This window comes from Epinephelus lanceolatus, chromosome 5, assembly GCF_041903045.1.
Source record: "Epinephelus lanceolatus isolate andai-2023 chromosome 5, ASM4190304v1, whole genome shotgun sequence".
Classification (NCBI taxonomy): domain Eukaryota; kingdom Metazoa; phylum Chordata; class Actinopteri; order Perciformes; family Serranidae; genus Epinephelus; species Epinephelus lanceolatus.
In genome coordinates, this window is record NC_135738.1 from 19,228,174 (window position 1) to 19,254,656 (window position 26,483).

The following is a 26,483-nucleotide window of genomic DNA, read 5'->3' on the forward strand; positions in this document are numbered from 1 at the left end:
GTTTGGGATTAAATTTGTTAATACTACAATGTGTAATTTTCTGGTTTTATGATCAGTAACTTCCCACAATTTTGTGTCTTTGGAGCTTATGTTACATTTATAACTTTGATATCTTTGCTTTTTTAACTTTACTATTTCATTAACCATCTTAAATCACCCCACATTCATCTTGTGACCCTCTGGAGGGGCCCGACCCTGGATTAAACTACCAGACTGTATATAAAGTAGCTAAATCTACCGTAACAATATAACAATAACTAACCATCCAAGAACGTACTGATCATTTATTAGTCACAGAGGCCAAGTACTTTTATTTTTGATTAATTGCATTTTGCAAATTATATTTATGTACTTTTCCTTAAGTAGCTACACTTTTGAATGCAGGACTTTTACTTTTAATGGAGCAGTTTTATTGGTACTTATTCAGACACTGCACTGTACTGTGTGTGTATAAAGTAGGTGTGTGTGCATGTGTTAAAATATATAATAAAACAAACAGACTCAAACTATTTGAAAAAAGACATTTATTGCTACATTATCGTTTCGACACATGCCTGTAGGCTACTTCAAACTGTACACATACTGTACATGTTATGATAGGAGTATTTCAGATTATTATTTATTATTTGTTCAGCAGTGTGAGAAGCAAACAAGACATCAATTCATCTGTAATACTGTATTGCTCAGAGCATGAAATGTGGCTACGTCTAGTAAAACTGCACAAAAATTGGGTTTTCTTGTGTAAAAGTAAATAGAGACATTATGGAATTCACAATATTTGTATAAAAGATAAGTTACATAACTTAGAAAAAAAATCAAATGTTCTATTAAAAACTCAAACATGCAAAGAGCTTCGACTACGTCTGAAGAGCGATAATCACACTGAGGAGAGGAGGGATTCAGTCCAGCAGTGTATCAGTAAGTGTAATCCTCTTAACAGTGCTATAACACAAATATACAAATAACAGATGATGTCCACGTGCTACAGAACATTCTCGGAGATCTGCTCATTCACAGAATGGTTAAACTCCTGCAACACTCTCACACACAACAGCTCACACACTCACACACGCTCTACAGGACAAATGAAATCTGTTGTCTAAACACACACACGTGGGAATGTCGGTCCTCTGAGCTCAGTGGAAGTCGTATACATGGTAAATAATGATACACTGGAAAAGTCAGAAACATAACTTGCTCTGCCGAAAAATCAAAAACTGCAGATGACTCTTCGTCACTACCTGGTTTCATCTTTTCAGATATACTCAACAGACAGATAATCAATAAATATACAAAATATGTACAAAACATCTGCAGTTTACAATGCATTTGTCTCTTACAAGTAAAGTTTAGGCACAAAGTTCGAAGTCCGTTTTGGGACGCAAGGAGATGATTGTTCAACCAAGAGGTCGACTCTCTCCGCTCTGTCCGAATGTAGGAGGAACGCTGGACGCCCAAAACAGCTGGATGCTTCCTGGGATGCTCTTCACTCAACATCTGGACACCAAAGACACAGAGATAATGGCAAAATGAGACCTACAATATAAATATTACGAATGATTTTTTGAAGAATTCTTTCCCAATATGGTTTGGTAACATTAACATTTTGTCAACAATGCTATTCTTTAAATTGCTTGCATTACAAATGTTTAACTGTATAACTGTAACTGCAAAAGAAAACGTTAACTACTTGATGCTGGATTTGATGCAGGTACGATCAGATGCTCAGAGGTGGCCCATGGGGTTTCCTGGGTCTGTCAGACTGGGATGGAAAGCGAGATGCATGGACTGTGGATCCGTCATGACTGCAGACGCCTTCTCTTCCTCTCTCCTTCGCAGACACGCTGCCTTCGGGTTCAGGTTCCTCTCTGTGGGATTCAACAAACAATGGGTCAGCGTCTGACTAAATAAAGAAGCTGAAGATGTGTGGTAGTACGTGGATGTTACTCATTTCCATTAGCTGTGTAATGCAACATTCAGTACTGTAGTTCTGGGGAAACAGCATATCACCACTAATTGCTGTTGCAACTTATGTGCACTGCTGTCACAGTGGTGCTCTAATCAGTATATTTAACAGTCAGATTGACTACATGTATTGTAACAGTCACTCATAGTGAGATAATTTCCACTGGTTCGTCTCAGCTCATGTGGAGCATTTTAGCATCTTTCTGCTCGTTGTTTTGATTCTACAGCTCTAAAATGTTTTGGTTGACTCTCTCAGCTCTCATCAGTGTAATTTTTGGCCTCAGCAGGGTCAGACTAAACCAGATTATTATCCTGGAGACTATGGTTCGCTAGTAAGTCCATCCTGATGAAACAGTCTGTTTCACTCCCTGTATCAGTCTGGACTCACTGCTGCCCAAAACACTTTCAGTGCTCGCCTTGACAGACAATCTCCTTCAGCCAGTCAACTTAACGGAACACCGGGGAACATCTTCTTCATCACCAACAGAGCCAGTTGAAAAACTCCACAAGTGCTTGCTCTTGTTGAATTGTTGTTATTGACTCTAGTTCTGCAGTAACTTCACTTCACAATTGTTGTGTTTACTGTACTATTTAGAGTTAGCACTTTTGGCTTCGGGAGCCGCCATTACTGTTCTGCAAGCTGCCGCGTGCATTTTATGTCATCAGCTAAAACACAAACCCTGACTGGCTGCTTTGTCAACTATGGTGCGGATCTCTGATTGGCCTCTATTGGATTTTAATTTCTGAAAAGCATTTCGGGCGGCAGCGAGTCCAGACTAAAGACATGAAGGGGTGTGAAAAATTGTCAGTATCTGGGAATGAGAACAGGTTAAAACAGCAGTGGAGCCTTTAGCCGCTAAAGATATTTCCATCAGACCTGAAAAGAGTGTCAGTATTGGACTTACATTCGTCAAGCTGCCAGAAATATGATTGCAAATAAATGATCATGTAGCTCCATGTCTACTGAGTGTGTAAAAACTCTACTGTGTTGCCTCCCAAGCTAAAATGTGGGTAAGCAGATGTGACGTGAGACATCTCACTCTTGATAACCTATGGCACCTTCAGATGTAGGTTTCTATCTTATCTTCACTCTCTCCTTCACTTATCTGACTTGACAGAAAGACAAGGCTCCATCTCAGCGACACACTGACCTCTGACTTGTTGCTCCAGGCTGAGGATCACGGCCACGGCCTGGTGCAGCACCAGCAGCTTGGTCTGCGGCTTCTCGCTCTTCAGGTGCAGCTGACACATGTGACCCAACTCCTTGAAGGCCTCGTTGATGTCCCGCACACGCAGACGTTCACGGGCGTTGTTGGCCATCCTCCTGTCGCGCTCACGTTCGGCCTTCTGCTCCGGGCTCAGATCCTCATCCCCATCCTCATGGATACTACAGCATCAATGAAATCATATATGAGGAACAGCTCATTAATTTATTGTTTGAATCTTTTAAAGATTTATGTTTTTAAAGCTTGAGTGGATCTAAGAGAAGGCTTCACACATAAGAGCTGAGTTATACTGTGGAGCTCTCTGCCCTCTGCTGGTCACTGAGCTGACATCATGTTACTGAGTCTCCAGAGGTCATCTGATACACCCTCATTTGTACTGTGAAGAGGGCTCATGTAGTATACTGACAGCATGCTCATGTGATGATGCTCATGTAATTAATGTACAACAGCTTTTTTTTCGCCTCTTAGTCACATTTCACTGAGTGTTGCCTTTCCAATCAATGTCTCACTCAGTTTGAATATGAAACCAAAACAAAGAAATATATCCTGTAGCTAAATTGTTGCTGGAGGATCGTCCGCATATGTCAACATCGATTTCCCTCAACTAGATTATAGATCTAAATAAAAGAAAAGCATGCTCTCAGGAATCAGAGCAGAGGTTTGTCCTGAGGTGACCTCTGACTGAAACTGGATACACCAGGACGTGAACACTCTAATTAACCTGTGTCAGGTTCAAGATGTACAGTCTGGTTTTAAAACACTGACACTGACACTGACCTCATAAATCCATATTTTTTCCCAGTGGCTCATTTAAAACCAGTGAATGAATGAATCTGAAATGTCATCCTTCATCGTCAATGATCAAGTCTGATGTCACATAGAGCTGAAACAGTTTATTGATGGTGATAAAATTAATCTGCAATCATTTTGATAAACAGTTAATTGTTTAAATGTTTTATTGAGGGGAAAACACAGCAACAACAAAAAGCTTTCTGGCTTCTCAAATGTGAGGATTTGCTGCTTTTCTCGGTTTTATATCTTTGTAATTAGGGCCCGAGCAGAAATATTTTTTTAATTTCCTTTTCTTTTTTTTTTTGTTTTAACTGCTGCGTAATCACATTTTTGAGGAGCTTAGGATGCTTTAAAAACTCACAAAAAATGGCATACACATCATAACTGGTGAAAACTGAAAAGTTCTGCAATGATTGGGTTCAGGTCTGTCCAGCAGGCCCCATAGCACCCTCAAACACACGCCAGCATTGGAGTAAAGTTTATTTGATGTTCCTGAAATTAAAGTGAATCATAGCTCTCATCTTCAAGAGCATATATAATTTTGAGGGATTTTTTTTCGCCTAACAGGAAGTTAGCCATCATCGATTTCATAGGCTAACTTTCATTTTACACACGTGCAAGGATTTTTCACAAAAACTCATGAAACTTTGCATCCATGTTCAAACTAGTGCTTATTTTGATTTGAAGGTGCAACTGGGCGTGGCACGCTGGCTCTGTAGCGCCCCCTAATTACATTTAGCCTTTGAATGTATTTTTGATGACCTTGGGATACTTGGTAAAGTTGTGCCCTCTTGGTCGGACAAAACAAAGAATTGGTTGATATCACCGTGGAAGCTGTACTAGGCATTTTCCTCTATTTCATTGTCAAAATGATCAATTAAAAAAAATAACCGTTAGTTGCAGCCCTTATTACCATTGTTTGCATCAACAAAAGGTAGTGAAATCTCAGTCTATAGTGTTTTAACTCTTACAGCCAACTGAGGACAGCGGTAGGATGCTGTAAAAAGACTTATTTTGCACCCCCTTGTGTTATGGGGATTTTTTTGTGAGGCCCAAAACCAGAGAACACCTTTCTATCTTTGATGTCCATGCCATTCACTGTATGTCCCCGCAGCTCCTCTTTTCTCCTCATTTAATTCATTGCAACTTGATGCAACATGAAGAAGAAATATGAGGCAGAGCTAAATAGGCTGGCCCGGACACAGCTGCCCTTCACAGCGGGGGGTCAGACAGTGTTTTAAATTAGGGAAACTGAACAGCAACCAGGCTCTGATACTTGCCTTCCAGTGAGGGACTTTTACTTTGAAATCTGCTGTTTGACTTTACTGTTACAAAATACACTGCTTCATTTTTTTCATTGCAGATTGTTCATCATGGACATCACAAACATTTCAGCACAATAAGTCTTTGAGAGTCACATTCAGCTGCTTTTTTTCCCGACCAGATGAATGGGGTGTTTGAAAGTGTTTACCTGTTCCCTGTGCTGTTTTCTCCATGTGTTTTGTGTTCGCTCTCCTCGTCTGATCTCTGGCTGTCAGAGCTGTGACTGTGATTGGTGTGCATCATCTCCTCCCTTTCGCCGCTTTCCACCTTCAGCTCCAGATTACTCTGAACTCCCAGACCTCCTGCGGGAGAAATTTCGAATTAAAATTTATATAAAAGATACTAAAGAGATTGAAAGTTCAGATAAAGGACGTGAAACAGAAAGGTGCAGGAATGACTCCTTAAACCACATTTTTGCAGTTCTGGTTCCCTCATCCTTTGAGACGTTGAAGTCATGCGACGATGGTGTAGTTTGTTATAGCCTTATCTTATCGTTTTACTTCTGGTGATTGCATTTCTGCTTTCAAAATCCCACAAAAATCATATACAAAACGTGCAAGTATCATAAAGTCTTTGAGTTTATTTTCTGCAATAATGCAAAATCCAGTACACAAATCTCACTGGCTTTTTGGCGAGGGAACCAGGGCCATGTTAACTTCCAGATTGGCTTACAAAAAAGGAATGTCATCCCTGCACCACTCCATATATGAATGCCTCTACCTCCACTTTGCATGGGCTGGAGCGTGGCCCTCTGTCTGGCTGGGTATGGGTGGCCGTTCTGTGTGCGGTTCTGGAAGTGGTTGTTGTTCATGTTCACAGCTTCAACCTTCATGACACACACAGAAAGGGATGAGATAAGGGAAATATTCATGTGTTCATTAGAAAGGCTGGTTCAGTTGCATACACTATACAACATCTAGATCCAACCAATGACACAAGAACAACATCTGCCTCCTCATTTCCGACGTAACTCCGGGTAGATCTCTCGCTCTACAGAATTAATTTAATCTCAGACAATCTTAATCCTTCCCTTAAAACTACTATATACTCCCTACACATACCACTAATTCTCTTCAGGAATGATTCACTTCTAACAGACACATCATTTGGAAAAATAAAAGTGAGGGAATTTATTATCCCCTTCCCCCAGAGGATTAGACTAAAAACCTCTTTCCCCTGCATATACTTCCACTCCAGCTGAGCCAAAATCCCCTCATCTGCCGAAAGGGAAACATGCTGGAATGGGAACCGCACGATGCAGGCGTCCCCCATCACCCCACAGTGGAATTAGAGCTTGCACATACTGTACGCTCTCCATACAAGGGCGACGCGTCACAGCGCTCTCCCATTGTGCTCAGTTTCCTATTTAAAGGACAACAACCTTCACATGAGAAAAACATGCAGACATAACGGGTGGAACATTCCTGAACCTGAATGCCAGCACACACACACACAGTGTACACACAAACACACATTAACGCTGCCCTGTGCTTCCTTAAATACTTCAAAGAAATGGTTGTTAACCATGGCTGGAGTGTGACAGGTGAGTGGCAGAGTGCTGGCAGATCCCAGGTGGCCGTGGAGGTTCTGGTTCAGCAGGCCGTGGATGTCGGTGGGCAGGCCGGCCGTGGGGCCCACAGCGTGGTTCCTCAGGACGTGGATCACATCGTCCAATCTGTCCAGTCGGTCCTCCACCTGAGACTGCAAACACCAAGAGACACAAAGGGTTTTTTTTGGGACACAGTTTTTAATATCCTCTGAGATAAATAAAGATGAGACATTGTGTGGAAACAAACTGCAGCTTAAAAATCCATTCTTTCACAAGGAGAAGAAGCTTTTTTTGTACTTAGCTGTGACAAAAACAGTCAAGTAAAACAGGTCAGCTTTAATTTGAATGATCGAAATCCTAAAGGAATAGTTCAGTATTTTAGGAACTAGCATTCTTGCAGAAACATAGCTGATAAAATCAATACCACCCCATCTGTGCATTAAATATGGAGCTATACCTGGCAGCCGGTTAGCTTAACTTAACATTAATCCTGGAAACAGAGGGAGGCAGCTAGCCTGGCTCTGTTTCTTGGCCTGGTGCAGTGACTTCCTGGTGGTTTGTCGTGACCTCAAGGCTGCCAGGCAACAGTCCGGCACATAAATCCTGTAAAACCACAACTTGACGTTTTGTACAGATTTCATTACCTTTGGACAGAGCCAGGCTTGCTGTTTTGCCCTGTGTCCATGGGCAGACTATGACAAAATGGACCCCCAGACAGATATGCTAAGGCCTCACCACCTCTCCGACATTGGAGCGGGACACACAGGCTAGTTGTGTAGTCTCTTTTCCTTGCTGCTGTGAATCTCTTTGTAGTTGCTCATCATCTCTCTGTGGTTTTGTGTCTGTTTGAGGTAATTTTGTGTCTTTTTTGATCATTTTGTGTGTCTCTGTATCTCTTTCAAGTTATTTTTTTGTCTCGTTGTGGTTGTTTCACCCCTTTTTGTGGCTATTTTGTGTGTCTTTGAGGTGATTTTGTGTCTTTTTTGATCATTTTGCCAGTCTGTGGTTGTTTTGTGTCTCTTGAAAGTCATTTTGCCCTTTGTTGTAGTTATTTTGTGTGTATTTGCAGTTTCTTTGCATCTGTTTTTGGTCTTTTTGTGTCTCTGTGTGGTCATTTTAAGTCTCCTTCTGGTCCGTGCGTGTTAATTTCAGTGACATTTTGCAGATGAAGGTCAGGGGGGGGCTGTGACACTTTGGGCCCCTGGGCCTGTGCCCAATAGCCAGTAATGATCAGTAATCCATCTATGCCTGCGTCCAGTCTTTATGCTAAGCTAAGCTAACCAGCTGCTGGCTGTAGCTTCATATTTACTGGACAGACATTGGGAGTGGTATGAATCTTCTCGGCTAACTCTTGACAAGACTCTAAATAAGATATTTACCAAAATCATTCCACTAGAAATGTAGTCCACACACATTATACACAGGACAAACTATGAAAATACAGGTTACTTTTTTTGCATGTACTTGCTTGATTTTTTTTCTTTTAGGTATTTTTATATCTAATATGTTCTACTTGTTTTTCTGACTTACTTACATTTTCTTATTTATTATACTTGCTACACACTCCTGCAAGTTTCATTTGTTTATAAATACATCCATTCATTATCTCTATATAACACAATGAAAAATTATTTACCAGTGATATAAGTGAAGACTCATAGTGTGGTGAGACTGGTGCCTGAACTGAACTCCGGGGCCACATGTTTGTACCTGAGAGGAAGAAAACAACCAAATTAGACCATGAAGGTGTTGGAAAAGAAAACACAGAGTGTAAATAATATATTCACTCTGTGGTGCAGCTACAGCAGCATGTGTGACTCCAGTTTACCTGCAGGTTCAGCTGCACTCGGCAGCGGGGACGGAGACCTCACCGGTGTGGACGAGCTGGAGGGGAAGCTGCTGCTGGTGTGATCGGGGGAATAAATCTGGCAGCAGACAGGGAGAGAGGAGGGGGAGGGGGGAGGAGTGGGAGTCAGGCATGGATCATTTTAAAAGCACAACTTGTCATTTCTGCGTAAGGTTTTACAGCTGCTGCCACAGCCTTTGGAGCAGCCTCGTAACCTGAACCAAACTCATCAATTCTGGTCATTTTACTAGTCGGCAGCCAATAAAAAGTCCAGCAGCACGAGAGTAGCCCTTCGTTAATATGCACTGGTCTGTTACAGGCAGGGACAAACCAGTATTTTTCCCCTGCATTATACCACTGGGGCTCTCAGGGCTTGGTTTTATGCTCTGGTTTGACTGTTAACATAACACAGCATAGATGAGCCGGTCTTATGGGATTGAGGTTGTGCGTACTTACAGAGGCCAGAGCTTTGCCCAAGGTGTCGCCTGTCTGTGACCCTCCTGACACATGTCCTTTACTCCCTGAGACTGAAAATAAAAACACCCATTGTAAAATCTAACAATAAAGAGCAGACACACCTGAGCTAAAATAAGATTATATTCTCCATTTCCTCACCTGTTGAATTCTCTGAGGTGTTGATAGACGAAGTGCGTGATGCTGTGTTGTTGCGGTGAAAAGTGGACATTGGTGGGAGTCCCCTGTTCATGTCAGCAGCCATCACTGAATGTGGAGAGTAGTCCTGAACAGTAAGCAAACACGCATTATAGTCGGCAGCAGTTCATAAGTGCTCTGCTGTCAACATCCAAGGTGCTGGAAGTAAATCTCACCAGGTGAGAGTGTGGTGGCGGCTGCAGGCCGCTGTAGCTCCCCGGCTGTGTTTGGTGGGTTGTAGCTGCTCCCAGTGCACCTTCATAGCCCTGCTGGTTCAGTCCGTTTACAGCATTCCAGATGTCAGGTGAATTGCTCGTCCCTTCTAAAATTGATAATGTTATGTTATAGCCAGCAGTGGAACAGCATCTCAAGCAGTCAGTCAGGTCATGAAGCTCTACAGCGGCATTCATTTCCATATACCAGTAAGTTTTTGTCAAAGCTAAGCGGAGCCACTGGAGAGGGGCTTTAGAGCTGCAGGTTGCCCCCCTGGTGTAGAATAACCTTAATATTAAATCATTTTATCCTCCTGAGACCCTGTGTCCTCATATGAGGACATCAGATTTTGGGTTTACTTGACCTTATACTTCTTTCTGCTTAACTTAGACCTGTTGTCCTCCTTTGTGGACACTTTTTTGTGCCATCTAGTGGTAGTAACACCACAATACACTAATCCATGTAAAAACAAGATGGCAGCCATCTTTGCCAAGTCAGTCTGCAACCGATCCCGACACAGAAGTGGACAAGGTACAAAACCTGATCAGATTTAATAGTTCAAACTTCATTATTTATCATCAATAATGTTTGTAGTTTGATATGCAACAGTAACAAGCTGAGAAGCTGATAATTAAGAAGTACTGGTTTGAGGACATTGGGAATTAATTATCATTGATAATTTTTAGGTTTTTATACTAATCGGGTCCTACTGATCCCAAATAGGTAGGAGAAATTAAAAACGCATACCAGACAAAAGTTTGGGTCTCAGGAGGTTACCCCAATTCAAGTTAGCAGAGGGCTAAGCCCGAAGTTAGCCGGCTCAGCCAGCATGAGTCTCTACTTTTCTTGCTCAATGGGCCTAATTATGTGAAAGATTTAGGTAATTTCATACCTCGAAAGTCTAACTTTTTTGGTTAAAAGCGTCACAGAGCAACTGTTAAAGGAAGAAACTGGACCCTGCCTCTAACACTGTATCAAGTTCTCTTCAAGCCGCAGGTTGCCTTCCCCTGGTCTTGAAGATCCGAACACTTAATCATCTTATCCTCATTCAAGTTAGCAGAGGGCTAAACCGGAAGTTAGGTGGCTTGGCAGTCAGAGGTCTCCAATTTTCTTGGTCTATGGGCCCAATGATGTTAAAGATTTAGGTAATTTTACACCCAGAAAGTCAAACCTTTTTAGGTTTAAAGCATCACTGAGCAACTTTCATAGGAAGACAATGGACCCTGCCTCTAAGTTTTCTTTATACATCTATGCCAAATACCTCCAAAACTAATGACCTTCCCGCCAGTCCTACTGTTTTGTGCTAATTAACAAAGGTTGAAATTGATGTCTACTTTGGTGTCCCTGAAAACCCATATTGTATCTGTATATGTCTTTAGGTGCCACCATATCAAATGGATTTACGTGAACCCTGAACCAAAGCAGAATGATCTAATTACTCTACTGGATCAAGTACATTAAGATTGTTTGAGCTCACCAAAGAAGGTGCTTGCGAACACATTGTTGTGGGCCTTGGTGGACGGATGTGAAGATGGGTTCTGGTTGATGTCGTCATTAGTGGGAGACTGCCCATAAACCTAAAGAGAAGAGCGTGTTTAAGGAGTTGTCCACTTTGAATTAACATATTGTCAAACAATGATTTTCTATGTGTCTGTAACCCTCAAACCAATCTTTCTGACACAAACACATAGATACTGTTAGTACGGGCTGGAGCAACAGTATTATGAAAACAAAGCAGAGAGCTGATGCACACTTAGAGCTATTGCGATAATCCATAAGCTGCAGATCCATGCACCTCCTCATCCGGATTTAGGAACCATTCACCATGAGAAATCCCTGCCCTAATCATGATCAGGTTCGGCTGGCTTCAGAAGACTGGGATACAATTCCCTCCCAAATAAAATTGAATTACAGGCCTTCTCATACTTTGTCCTAACCAAACAGAGAGCCGAGTCTCACCATAATGATCTCCTTCTGCAGGAAACAAAATATCATAAAATAGCAAACAGGTTCAAGAATTTAACCAAATCTGGCTAATGTTTTCTTTCTTTTAATTGTAAAGCACACAGCTAGAAACCGCACATATGCACACAAAACACACCAACACATGCTCACTCACTCAAACACACCAACACATGCTCACTCACTCAAACACACCAAGAGGTCTGGGCTGCACCTGCACCTCCCTCAATTGCTTTGATGTGCCCCAGGAAATGAAAATAAACCTCCCTGTGCAGCATCAATGGGGTGTCAGTTACCCGGACGACAAGTTCTGTAAAGCAGGCTATTAAAGACTCTCTTGAGTATGCTTGTGCAAGCACACTCACAGTCTCACACACACACTCACACACACACGCTCTTAAGCACACACACACATGCTCTTAAGCACACACACACACACGCAGCCGTGACCCTGGCTGGCATGAGTCCCATGGTGATTGTGGGCTAGGCCAAACAGAGGAGCCCCTGCCGACACTGGGCCCGTCTGAGCCGCCATAAGCAGCATATGGCGGAGGATAAAGCCAATTGTCCTCCTTACCATCAGCATAGCAGGCGACCCGTTAATAATGGTCACACCCCCGCCCCAGCACGCCCTCTCTGGCCCCCGCTGGAGAGGGGCCGTCACCATGGCATCCTCTTTTAGCATAGCATTGATTTAGGAACCATCAATCACACCATCACAAATGATAAGGGACCCTTTTTTTCAGCAAATAAGAACCACAACTAAGAGGGAATTTAAATACAGTAAAACCTCTATATTTGCTTTAAATAATCATTTTAAACATGCCTCATTTTTGGCAATCTATTTATTGCATTTCCAAAGTCATTTTAATCTGAATATATGCCATACAAAGAGAACAAACAGCTATTTCCCCAATTGTAAACACACACACAGCATTACCATGCTAGATGAGTAAAATATCAACTTGCTATTCAGGGCCTATACTGTGCTCCACCATGGCCAACTCCAGCCACATGCAACCAATTTTCTGCCTCTGTGATCCACGATGTCTGGATATGGTTAGTCTCACAGAGATCAAAGCTGCCTTTGATAATGGCAGCAGTGGTGGAGGGACTGCTCCAACATAGCGAGGTTAAATCAAATAGAAATAGCAGCAATCTGCTTCATGTCAAGATGTTTTCTGCTGCTAGGCTTGACTACAGGGTGCTCGGCTAACAGGAAGCGTGGGTCTCGCCGGTGCATTTTAACACAAGTTTGTTAAAAACCACATGTGAGTGAGGTGTTAGTGGATGCTGACATTATGTTAAGTGTTGTGCATGGGGAGGTGTTACAAGTTGTGTGATTTGTGGGTTTGTATTGTCATTAAATTTGATTCGTATGTGAATTTAAATGCTGTTAAAGGGGAACAAGACAAACAAACAAGTGACCAATGGGTGAGTCACAGAGAATTTTACTTTATAATGTCACACATCAGTTCTTGCACTCAAAACTACTGCAGTTTAAACAAGAATAAGCTTCAGCTCAACAGAGTGACAATGACACATTCAGCACAAACTATAGTCATGACCTCCCCAAAACACAAAAGTCTTCCTCTCCTTCTGTTTCTAATTCACAAACACACACAGAAAGACACACACATGCAAACCAGCCACATGAAACAACCTTATATTCCAGCAAATGATCTGTGCAGAGCAGGAAACATCCCCACCAACTCTCACCAAAAGGTATATACAAATGAGAATACATTAAGTTGTAATATTCTTAACTTTTAAACAGGTTGCAAATGCATTTCTTACTGATGCAAAACTCTGGATGTCAGTCACAGAACACACTTTCAACCACAATAAACAAATAACTACTGTTTTACTATGCAAGTCAACAAACCAGCAGAAGAGAACACAAGTGCAGAATGCAACAGCATCATCACCACACACACTGACAGTGCCATGTATCCTCTGTAGAATAAAACATAAATGTATATGATAAAATGTACTCACTGGTTTCATGTTGTAGCAATACATCAATGAGTTGTTGCCTGCTCCAGAGACAGGGTGAGCACAGTACATAACTCCGTCTGGTTCAGTGCAAGACTCTTCAGTACAGTCCACAAGCAGCTCGTCTGTCCGTGTCTTTACTCATGTGTGTGTGTAGTCCACATGCACTCCTTCCCCTAACCTACCCCTGCTGGTCATGCAGCTACCCACAGACAACTTATGCAAATAAGGGCTGGACCATTCCAGGCAGCAGAGAGGGGTGGCCAAGAGTTGATGCTATTACTGTACTGCAAGCCTGGTCCAGAATATTAGAAGCAGTCTTTTATTTGTTTGTTTGAGTAAAGTGAAAGAACAAACACAGTCTGAGTGTAGTGTTCAGTGTGTGTTGACTATTAAGTGCTTGTGCAAAATGGCAACATGCAATTAACTTGTAATAATCAGGGAATTCCCCACCCATGCATGATCACACACCTTGACCACACCAGAGAAATCAGAAAAAAAGAAGCCATCACCAGTGTTGGTTATACATGTTGTTGCTCAGCTGTCATCCTTTTCTTTTGACACTGTAAAATTATATGTAAGCAAGCTCAGAGATCCCTCCATGCAGTGATGATGCCATGCAGATTATCTGCTGTGGACAGGTAGAGGTTTCCAGTAAACAGAAGACACCGCAGCCCTGTCTGACCTACATGCACAAATAGATCCAAATCTTTAGTTTGTAGGCACGTGTGGCGTGGCGAGCTCATCCAGAGGCTGGGTTAAAAGTTATTTATACTGTGGTCCAGTCTGTCTGGGTGATCTGCTGACGTGGAACACTTAAACAGACAGACTTCCTGGTGTGAGGTGAAATCCACTGTCTGCTGCCCTGGTGCTGAATCTAACAGTGACCTACAGTGCTGCATGTGTAAACAAACAACTCACATTTATGACGTCTTCTTCAGAAAACTCTCATTAGGAAGTCAACTGCCCAAACTCCTCACTCAATCTCAAATTAAAATACTGAACCAACTATAATAGAGGGTGTGTGAACGCTACACGGAGCTGACCTGCTGTGTTTTGTGCAGTATTTTTTGTGTGTTACACAAATACGATTTGCCAGGGAGGAAAAAAAAATACTGCAGTTGGCGTGATGCTCAGACCTGTGGTGTGTGCCACACTGTCCTGGCAAGGCAATTTGTCCTAGACAGACCTCACAAGAATCCAATCTAACAATTCCCACTGAGACACGACACAGTCTTTATCTTGGACTCATTGTCTTAAACCCTCCAGTGTTTACACTGAAGCCACAGGGGACTGTGTGTAATGTGACTGACTTGAGATCTTTCCATAACATGTATTCCTACTGTAAATAGGTCTTGAATAAAATGTACGCTGTGGTGTCCCCGTGACTTTTAATGCATGGTTAGTGTAGTTTATTTAACTTATATTAATATATTTGTTTCATTTTTTTCATATTTAAAGAACTAAAAATATTGAGAAAGGAGGACCATGATAAGGAGACCAATGTTTACTGTTGCAATGTTGCAACTGCAACAATGCAAATTCAACCAGTCCCTGTGAATTCTGCACGATCCTCCAATATTGTCCCATCACTGCAACTTTTCTACAAGTTCAAACAATTATCAGAGTTCTCCTATGAGTGCACCCCCCTACATAATGTCACCAAACTCACTTCCTTGTTTGTGGTTGTGAAGATGCAGACATGCAAAACATGAACGTCTCACATTTACTACCGAAAACAGCTGAAGCTGCAGGGGACTAAGTGTAATGTGACTGACTTGGGATTTTTCTATAGCATATATTCCTATTTAAATCTTTAACAAAATGTCCCCAAGCTCACTTCCTTGTTTGTGGTTGTGAAGATGCAGACATGCAAAACATGAACGTCTCACATTTACTACCGAAAACAGCTGAAGCTACAGGGGACTAAGTGTAATGTGACTGACTTGGGATTTTTCTATAGCATATATTCCTATTTAAATCTTTAACGAAATGTCACCAAGCTCACTTCCTTGTTTGTGGTTGTGAAGATGCAGACATGCGCAACATGGATATCTCATATTTATTGACAAAAACTGCTGCTAAAGAGCCTGGGCTATTGTTTGCTTAAATCACTGAACTCAACAGGCCTATATTTGGGACAGGTGTCCATATGGGGCAGGCCTTTAATGCCTTTCACACAAAAGTGTTGCCCAGTAAAAATAGGAAAATGCAATCAAACTGTTTATTTGAACCAGTATGAATGCAGGAGGATTACGGCACCCAGCATACTGTCAGAACACCAGTTTATCCTGTTACAACAAGAGTCATAATTTGGATTAATTTTTATGAAACACCCTTTTGATTCCTTTTTGATTGATGGACCCTTACTGACAAAGGAAATATCTTAAATAAATATCTTACATTTTATGACAGCTTCAGAAGAAGGGAAATACCACTTGGTTTTTGTCGTCATGCCGGTAAATCTGAATAAATTACGGGTGTTGGGTTTTTAAGTTGGACTAGGCTTTTAATTGAAATTTTACGGTAGATTGAATATGCTGGTAACATTAGCGTAGTAAAAATCACAGACTCAGAACAGCGCGGTTTTATTCTCACTGGCAAAAGTTGCCTTCGATTTTTTTTATTTTTAATCACAAAAAAGAAAAAAAAATCCCAACACTTTTTGCATTTTCCACATGATGTTTGATTTCATTTACAAAAAAATGACCTAAAATAACTGCAACATGCAAGTTTTAAGAAAGGCTGCTGTGAAAACAGGTATTATAGGTCACAACAATACCAAAGAAAGCCCGCGAAATCCTGGAGGGGCTGCTGATCTGAGATCAGGAAAACAAACTACTGTCTGTTGGTGTCAATCTGTCTGAAGGTGAGCTGTGCAGTCCGCATAGCTTCCTTGAAGTCAAAGTCTAATCCTGACTATCCACACTAGTGTTAACTGGGTTAGCAGGTCAGTCTCTTCATCTTCATCGGGAGAATCGTTTGTGGACCTGTCCTTCTTTTTATAGGAACAGCGTCTGTGATAAGATTATTTTTGTGAAGAGGGACTATTATTAAGACAAAAATAAATAACAGAATTTGGGACTTTTACAAATAATCCAGGAACACCAGTGGCTACTGAATGACCTTTTCCTCTGACAGAGATCAGTTCGCCTATCTGACACACTAAGCATGCATAACACACACACACACACACACACACACACACACACACGAATCTTGGGTAAATGATCCAAGAGCAAATATATACAATCCCCTAACCCTGAACTTTGCATCAATCTTAGTTAATTGCAGTCTTGTCAGGAGTGCGATTATTCAAACAGGTAATGCAAATGTTAATGAGTTCAAATTTGCATATCTTTATTTTCCCATGGTTGAAATGTCATTGGTTATGACGCTCTACAATGAAGAATGTCACTCCTGATGGCCCCCTGATACGTTGTTGGCCATTAAGAGGCCAAAAAAGAGCAACTGAAGGGGAAGGAGGAGAAATAAATACGGAGCTGAGCTCAAAATGAAAGAGAGGAAATGAAGACTTTTATATGCAAACAAATAAAAACACATGCACACAATCCACCGCAGCCCTTCAGTTATCACATTCAATTCTATTTGCAGAATTTATTAGTGAGGGGCACAAAATCTGATTATATTCTGCAAAGGAAAAATTACTGATGTGGCCCACCACTGAGGACACAAAGACAACATTTGCAGTGTGAAGTCACGGTCGTCCTTTTACTGTAAGATGTGCTGTTGTGTATACTACACCTGCAACACACATTTCAAGTGTTGCTGGCATATTGCTCATCGTCATGCGCCTGATTTGACATGGCTTAAATAACTATCTTCCTGCCAGTGATTGGCATTCACACAAGAAGGGGTGAGTGGGACTGGGGAGCAGATGGTGACATTCCACATGACCAAACTGATCAATCAGCATGCTGGGACGCAGGTGCAGCACAGGCGGGCAGCACCACACCATCTATTTCACCATCTACGGGGCACAAACACATGGGCACCAATCGTGGCACCCTGAGGGTCTGCATGCTCCTCTGTCCCGCTGTGCCAAGGTTGATGACATCAGAATTTCCCATCCGCTCTTCCACAGGACGCCAAGAAAAAGGAAGAGGAGAAAAAAAAAGCCGTATAAAATCTGCAATAACAGCCCGGCCTGGGATAGGTTGTGTAAGTGACGTCAAAGCCAGGGACTCCCATAATTCACCCTGATACAGAACTGATAAACCAAAAGGAAACATGGACAAGAGTATCAATATATTTTTGGAATAAACAACGTTATTTGTGGGATCTGAAGGACGTGTTTTGAGGGGTAAAATCACTAAAATGTCCTCCTCACTGCAGGCACACTGTGGATACTTTATACAACCCCATCCTAATATTTAGGTTCAGCTTTACAGAAATATAACAATACATTGGTTACTTTTAGGGCTGTAATGGTTATTTGTATTATTAATTAATCTGCAGATTGTTTTTTAAGTAATAGTTTTATCTATAAAATATTAAAATTTACCATAACCCAAGGTCAAATTGCGTTTTTTTTTTCCTGCCCAAATCAAATCCTTACAATTTAACAGCAGGAACCATCAAATATTTAACTCTTTTGATTTAAACATGACTGAAACAATTTATATATTATCACAATAGCTGCTAACTAATTTTCTGTTAATGGACTAATCAATCTACAGCAAACTCTTTCAGCTCAAGTCAGGGGCGTAACTTTGGTTTGAGAAGTGGGGGACAATAAAAAGGAGGATCTGGGGGTCCTCCTGCAGGAAAACATTTGCGATTTGAATCCCATTTCCTGCATTTCCACATACATTTAATGACTATGACTAATCTGGCAAATGATTATGTTGGTCATCATGCTAAATTCTGCCAGAATAGTAGTAAATGTGCTAAATATGACGCTTCTCTGTTGTGTTTCTTTGGAGTATATCAGAGCAAAATCAGCAGCTTAATTCACAATTTCAGCCAAATTCGGCTGGCAAAACCATTTTTGTGGTTTAAAAAAAAGTTTTTGGAAGTGGGGTGGAAACAAACGTGACTTTGAAAAAACATGTCTTCTCATCCCCATTGGAAATTACACCTCAGGCTCTAGTTACCTTTCTTTTATCAATTAGAAACAACAAACTCAGAATGAGCACTTGAGCACTTACTGTAAATTAGAAGTAGGTTACCATCAACCAGACAAATAAAACTAGTTTAGTTATACTGTAAATTAACTGCAGGAATTCTTGTAAGTGTGTTTTGTTTCTACTGCAGCAGTTCATACAGAATATATCTAAAAATATTTCCTTTTAGAGGACATGTCAGTGAATGCATCTTGGAAGTAAACAGGCACACACACAGAGGGCAGTGTGCTGGCCGTGGTGTTTGATACCTGCTGGCGTGACTCTGTGCCGAGGATCTTCTGTGTCTTTGGATAAGACCTGGGCACGGCAAGCTGATCTCGTAGTCTGGTCTGAGTGCTGGAAGGAGTGGGGGTTGTAAGAGGATTGGAGCAACCGTGGCTGCATGGTGCACGTGAGAGCCAGACTCGGCGACCTCTGCACCATGGTGACCTTGCTGTCCCACATTCTCCATAACCTACAAGGAGAAGACGGGTGGCATTAGGTCACTGGCACTCTCATGTGTGACCTGCTTGATTTCCGGGGGGGGGGGGGTGTCATGAAATCAAAAGTCAACAACAAAGAAAATAAGAGGTGTTTGAGGGCAGTAAATGTGTTGAAGTGTGCCAACATGTGCTGTAGCTGTCAGCTTTGTCTTTCTCTTTATGTTAATGTGTCTTTGAATTTTAAGAACATTTGTAGGGGAAGTTATCTGCATGTGTTTTGCAAATATGGCACAGTATAATGCAAAATAATTCCTCTAAAAAGTAAAATGTTTTATGTGATATTTTAATAATCAAGCACTGTGCACATGACTCAGAACAACAGGCCACAGTGAGAAGATATTGTAAATTGTTAATGTGTCATTATATGGTCACAAAAATGGCAGCAACTTTGGCAGGAGTGTTGTTTGAATCTTAACATTCGGAGGAATGAGCAAGGGCAAAGAGTGCTGAAATGAGACCTTCCAGCCCAAATCAGAAGTGACAGGAGATTGACAGTAAAATAAATCAGTCCAGAATAGCCAGCAACCGAAGGTCAAAAATAGAGTGAGAAAACAATGACTAACAAGGAAACAACATTTTCTTGAGATTCAGATGAAGTGTCACTGCTCCACACCTCCGGTGTTGTTAACAAGCCAGCAAATGACGAGGTTTGATGGATGTGTGTGTGCGATACGTTGTGGAGGGAAGGAGGAATTGTCAAGAATATTTAAATGTTGAAGCACAGATCTATTTGATCAGATTACACTGCCAATTAAAACAAAGACAGTTTGGCCATCTGATCATAATTAAGGCCTGTGAAGTATATGAGAAAATATTTTACAATTTCAGAGACTGTTCCCAATCACATCTCACACACACCACAACTAATTGAAAATATAATCCTTCAACTTTACATTGCTGGTTGTCGTTTTATTCTGATTTATAGTTTCCATGTTTAAAAAAATATCACAAAGTAGTAGTACAATTAACAAATGTTTTATTTATATGTAACACCAGAGGGAGTAATGCTCACCTAGCCTGAATTCTGCACAGAAGCAAAAAATAGACTCTTATATCATACATAATATGTGTAATATTTAAAGCTGCTCCATGCCAACCTTATGTCTCATCTCATATGGCTCCCTCCGCATATGTCTGCCCAGCTGCCAACAAAAAAAAATATTGCCATTGCACATTTCTGCAAACCAGAAATATGTCACATATGCACATTTCATATGAGTCATATCAACATTTATAAAGTGACGCAGTATATGAACTGACTTTGTCATCAGAAGGTGAAGAGGATGGTGGATGGTGTGACACCTAGGCGAGATGCCTGCCAAGCTGAAGACCATTGCTCATAACCAATAAACAACAAAACCAGTTGTTTTTAGCGACTCGTCACTGTTTTGCAATCAGCTTTTTTGGCCCGTTGCTGTTTTTTCACTGGGGATAATGCCACTAAGAGCAGTAGTTTTTTACAAAGACATTGCTGCATTTTCTGCCGAGATAGTGCCAGGAAAAGTGCTTGTTTTTACAGAGACATTGCTGCTTTTTCAGTGGGGACTGTGCCCCCAAAACTGATAAATCAATATATATCCACTTTTTCCCCTGCCAAATCCTAGGGATCATCAGGTGTCTTCTGTTGAGGAATTGACATCATATTAAACAGGTGTACTCTTGAAGGTCCACCAGCAGATGGAGACATGAAATACAATGCTTTTCAATGTATGTAATATTCAATCATTGTGTAAAATAATCAAAAGCATGTTGGGTGATTCTGACATTCATTTTAAAATCGATATTGGCCAGTACCAATGACTTGCCAATATTATCATGCATCCCCAGATTTGACCATTTATAAAACAGCAATCACTGACATTACAGGATGTATGAAAAAGATATTTGACCAAGTATGATTCTTGCCACACACTTTCTCCTAAAATGCATGTGTTTTAGGAGAACATGTATGCCCACAGTGCCAAAATATAACAGGAGTATGTTAAGCAGTATTTCTACTTCTCAGGTCATTTTATGTCTCAGCTACAAGAACAGTATCATCTGCATAGTGAGGAATACATACCAACTGTGAGATTAGGGGCCCAAATTCTGCTAGCGACCATTTTATCATCTTCTGTAATTAATTTTATACATTTTATTTAAAATTTCGGCACACTGCTCTGCATGTCTCTTGAAGGTGTCAGAAATAAACTGTTGTAGGATCATTAACCTGTATGCAATAAACCTTTTCTTGATAGAGATCCTTACCAGCAAAATATTTTATATTCGTGCCAAACTGAATTAATCTGAGAATGTTTTTCTCTAAGTTTTAAAAAGCTTTCTGAAACTATAAAAAGTAAAAAGTACATCTCTCTTCTCGTGTGCTAGGATGCACTATTTTAGATAACAAGTATATGTAATGTACCTTGTGTTCTTATGGATGCCATTTTCTACGAACAGGCCAGACGTTTGCAAATAATGGGAAAGCCTGTCGGTGTACATTTTACACACACCACTTAAACAAAAATGATTCACAGATGTTGTAACAAAAATAGAATATAATACAAAATATAAAAGAGGTTATAATAATGAAAAAAAAAGACATTTGTGACATTTTTTAATGAGTGTGACTTCTTGGCGTGTTTGCAGCTCATGCAACTAAGCATGAGGTGACTAAGTGATAGGCTTGGGCGGTGTCTATTTTTTCACACCTTCACACCCTTCTGACATTTATGATGGTATTTGTGTAAAAAAAAAAAAAAATTAAAAAACTTAATGCTGAGCTGCTGGTGATAGAAGTCAGGAGGCTGGGCAATATGGCATGAAAATTCCAACCAGAAACTGTCCGCCTAACAGGTAGTGATCATGGACATATTTACATGTATATGTGGGTAGAAGTGAAATATGCTGGCTCAACACACTGTTTTTCTCCACTGTCTCTCTTCAGCGTTGCTCACTGGCTTTTTACTACTTCTGTAATGTTTCCCCCACCACTTGGAATCATCTAATTCAGCTCAGCTGCCTGTTACATCAGTAGAGACTGATCTCTGGTGGCATGTGCTGTGTACTACAATAAAACACCTAAATACAGCATCTCCATATCAGTTTAACAGAAAGACAAGCTTGTGTATTTTTGATGGTTTTGAATATTCAGGATTTTCTAATACCTTGATACTGCCCAAGACTACTGAGCGACACCTTTACCCATCAAAATATAACCCTCTTAGAGTACCAAAATAAAAGTAAGCCTACTGATAATGCAGAATGGCTCATCTCAGAGTAACGTATATCATATTTATATATTGTTAGAAATCGGTATGCATTAAATGCAGTGAGCATCTCTTTAATGTTGTACCTGGCAAATGTGGGGATGATATCAACTAATTTCTGGATATCTTATAATAATTTTAGTTTAATTTTAGTTGATTAGTGCTACAAATCTGAACCTGCAGTGACTAGAAACTTGAGTTATGAAATAAATGTAGTGAAAGAAAATGTACAATAATTTGCTTTGAATTGTACTGATGCAGAAGTATAAAGGAGGCTAAAATGGAAACACTCTAATCAGTAGAATACTTCCCCGTACAGTGTACTACAGTATAAGACTTCTCCGTACAGTGTACTACAGTATAAGACTTCTCCATACCATGTATGACAAAAGAATACTTCATCATGCTGTGTACTACAATAGAAAACCTGAACATACCATGTACCACAGTAAAATACGTCACTGCAGTGTGTACTACAGTGGAATACTTCTCCATACAATGTACTGTAGTACAATACTACAGTGTAACATGAACTACAGTAGAAAACGTCCTTGTACCATGTACCACAGTACTTTACTGTAACATTCACTACAGTAGAATACTTTATCATACTGTGTGCTACAGTAAAATGCCTCACCGTACCACATACCACAGTGAAATGTAACCATTCTGTGTACTACAGTAAAATACATCACTGTTCAGTGTACTACAGTAGAAAGAAGTACTTGTGAAGCCTAACTGTAGCCTGTTTAATTGCATTCCTCTGAGGATATTACGTTTGTACACCCTGATGTCTGACCTGATGCTTCGGATCATGTCAAAGACTCCATCATCACTCCTGTGCTCTGAAACACTTCACTGCAAAAGACAAACAGCAGAGCAGTTACATAATGTACTGAGACACATTAAATAAACTAAACTAAAGCAGAGACACTTCAAATCCTGCAAACAAACAGAAACCAAGTAGCAACATTTCCATTATTCCCACTTGTTCCTGTTATTCTTATCTTTAGGGTCACTGTAAACATGTCCATACATGCCTTTCCCATGTGTGTGTGTGTGTGTGTGTGTGTGTGTGTGTGTGTGTGTGTGTGTGTGTGAGTCTATCTCTGTCTTGCATTATGTTTCATGACCGTGGTGTCAGTGGAGTAACATTACCTCCTTCCATCAACAGATGGCAGCATAAAATAAGCCATGATGAGAGCATTTATTTAGGTCTCGTTTTTTTCCTGACCTGGTGGCTTCATTCCTGTGAATTTCCACATTTATATTTTCATGAAGGAGACATATAAAACATTATTAATTATTAGTGGGTTATTATTAGTTATTATAATCACATTAACTGGACACGTGTGTAATATGGGTGATATACAGAGGGTTTACTGGTGTGACATAAGTGAGCGTTGTATTTATATCCAGAACAGACAGTCTCAATCTAATTCATCCTCTCAGGTTATTTTTTTTCCGCCAGCTGTGTCTCATATTTCAGCCGAAGGAAAAAATAGTAGCTAAGCTGTGAGATGAGCAAAGACACATCTTGGAACAATCTGTTTGGTGTTTCAGCATTTCCTCACCGACAGTGTAACAGGATTATACATCGATGGAAACATACTGGTTGATTATTTGATGAATACACGCGCTAGTAAATGACCAGTTTACATGTAGAAGTGATATCATCCTGGCTGTTTACCCGTCATTGTCACTATCTGATCAACCAGCTTCCTGCAGCAGCGCCCCTGCCGGGTGACAGCGGAACTGCAGCGCGCACACCAGCGTCAAGTTACAGGAAACACAGTGAAAAACTAAACTCCCCGTCTGGGCTTTTAAATTAAAACACCTTTAACATCTCATGCACAATAACAGGAAACATAACAGACCAGGGGTGCATTTATTTAACAAGGGATTCTAAGTTTTTGCCAGTTTATAAGAATGCGGACACCAGTAACCAGAAAATATTAAAGCATGGATTTACTTTCAAATAGGGCTGCAGCTGATGATTGTCTTTATCATTGATTCACCTGAAAAGGAGTTTTCTGAGGCATCAAACACTTACTTTTCTGCATGCTGGTGAATTTTTATGCACCAATTTGTTCCTTTTCTGTCTCAATTCATGGTTTAAATGTCTTGAATATGTCAAATATAAAAATCCATCTGCTCCTTTCATGTTTTTAATTGTGGGAGACATGTTCTAAATATCGAGGAGAACATGTCCCCTGGGTTCCCACTAAAATCTTCAGCTATAGTTTCTGGGACTATCTGGTTGAAGAAGTGGCCTGTCTGTATTATCAGTAAGTATTATCATGGTAAGTAAAGCACTTGAAATGTTGATCCATTATTGAAAAAACATGTACTGACTGGGAAGAGACTCATATTGACCACACAGAGGTGCAGAGGAACCGAAAAGAGACACAAAATAATTACAAAGAGACACAAAACCACCACAAAGAAATTCAAAACCCTCATAGAGAGTCACAAAGAGATGTAAAATGACCACAAATAGACACAAAATAACATCAAAGAGACACAAAACCATCAAAAAAGAGATGGAAAATTCCCTGAGAAAGTCACAAAACAACATAAAAGAGGCAAAACCATGATAAAGTCTGTTTGTCTTGCGCCTATGTAGGAAAATGTTGGGGCCATTTGTATATTTGTGCCCAGGAGCCCATTGTCTCATAGTTGGTCCATGCACTCTTCTGATTCTATCTCCAAGAAAACACCGTGGAAACCATGGTGCAAAGGCAAAGAGGGTACCCTGTATTAATAAGACTGCATCTTTGGAAGAACCCCACCTGATTTACCTTATTCGTACTACAGAAGACTTTTTAAATTCAGATGAATTTTGAATTAATTTTTGTACTGGACAAGGACTACAGAGTTTGTCCCCCAAAGGGATACTTGAACTGCCAGTATGAATGACAGAAATGATAAATGTTCATATGGGCATGTGAATATTGTTTCTGTTTGTAAACAGATGAACATATAAAGTAAATGAGGAATGAGTCCTAACACCTGGAAATGAGTTATCATTTTACACGGTTCCCTTGTCTGAAAGTCAATGGGTTTTGTAATGTTTTTTTTGTTATATGCCTGAAATAAGGTCTGTGGTTAACACAAGCTTGAGAGACTTTCATATTTTGTCATGCGACATAGATGAGTCAGTAAATACCCCACTCGTGATGTGAGCCATGCTGAATACGGCTTTACGGTCTTGTCATGTTGGTGACATTAGGCCATGCAACCACAGTGAAGTTCATTTATAGCCACATGTTAACTTTTTACTTCTGGTGATTGCATTTAGGCTTCAGTAATCATATAAGTGGTGTTCACTGGTGAAGATCATCCCGCTGAACAAAACATGTATCATAAATGTTTGCTGGCCGCAGAGCTTATTTACAGCAATAATCCAAAATGGAAAAATCCCACAGGCTTTTTGATGAGGAAACCAGCGCGATGCTAACTTCCGCATCAAACAACAGAAAAATATCACCCCTGAAGCACTCTATACAGCAGTGATACTCAACCTACAACCCGTGGGCCAAATGTGGTCCCTGATAGGGTGCCAGGTGGCCCCCCCAAACCAAAAAAAAAAATTTAACATTGTTTTTTTTTTTGTCATTTTAATTTACATAAGGTGCCAGAGTGCATTAAAAAAGCATCAAAATACAGCTTCTTTATCAAAAAAAGTGCCAGAGGAGGATCTCTCAGACCCCTCAACACAAGTCAGGACTAAGCTCTGAGTGTCTTACGCTTATGTTGTGTTCACGCTGGGTACGAATAAAACAATTCAGCCAAGTGAATTACATGTAAAGTCAATTTAAAGATGCGATTAGATGTGAATTCCCACAACGCAATTGATGCGAAATGGATGAATGAAGCGCAATTTCATGACAGTTGAAAAACTGAACTTCAACTACCAGTTCACGCCGCAATAGCCAATCAGCATTGAGATCCTCCGGGACGTATGATGCCGAGGATGTACCGTTGGAAGTTCAATTATCGATTCAGCAATTTCATGTGACTATGACACCAGTTATTCTCACTTATGAGGCGGTTCAACACAAAATATTCTAGTGTTCAAACA

At 40.5% G+C, this 26,483-nt stretch overlaps 1 protein-coding gene across 1 annotated transcript; it reads right to left on the reverse strand.

Moving 5' to 3' along the window:
• Positions 1–509: 509 nt before the first annotated feature.
• On the reverse strand, positions 510–13,735 carry LOC117261768 (transcription factor 12-like). The gene is made up of 13 exons (XM_033634254.2): positions 13,526–13,735; positions 11,043–11,142; positions 9,529–9,674; positions 9,317–9,440; positions 9,158–9,228; positions 8,684–8,780; positions 8,492–8,565; positions 6,831–7,007; positions 6,027–6,132; positions 5,455–5,608; positions 3,117–3,352; positions 1,691–1,868; positions 510–1,497 (listed from the first exon to the last, which is right to left on the reverse strand). The coding sequence occupies exons 1-12, from the start codon at positions 13,592–13,594 to the stop codon at positions 1,726–1,728; spliced, it is 1,497 nt and encodes a 498-aa protein (XP_033490145.1). The 5' UTR covers positions 13,595–13,735; the 3' UTR covers positions 510–1,497; positions 1,691–1,725.
• Positions 13,736–26,483: the final 12,748 nt, after the last annotated feature.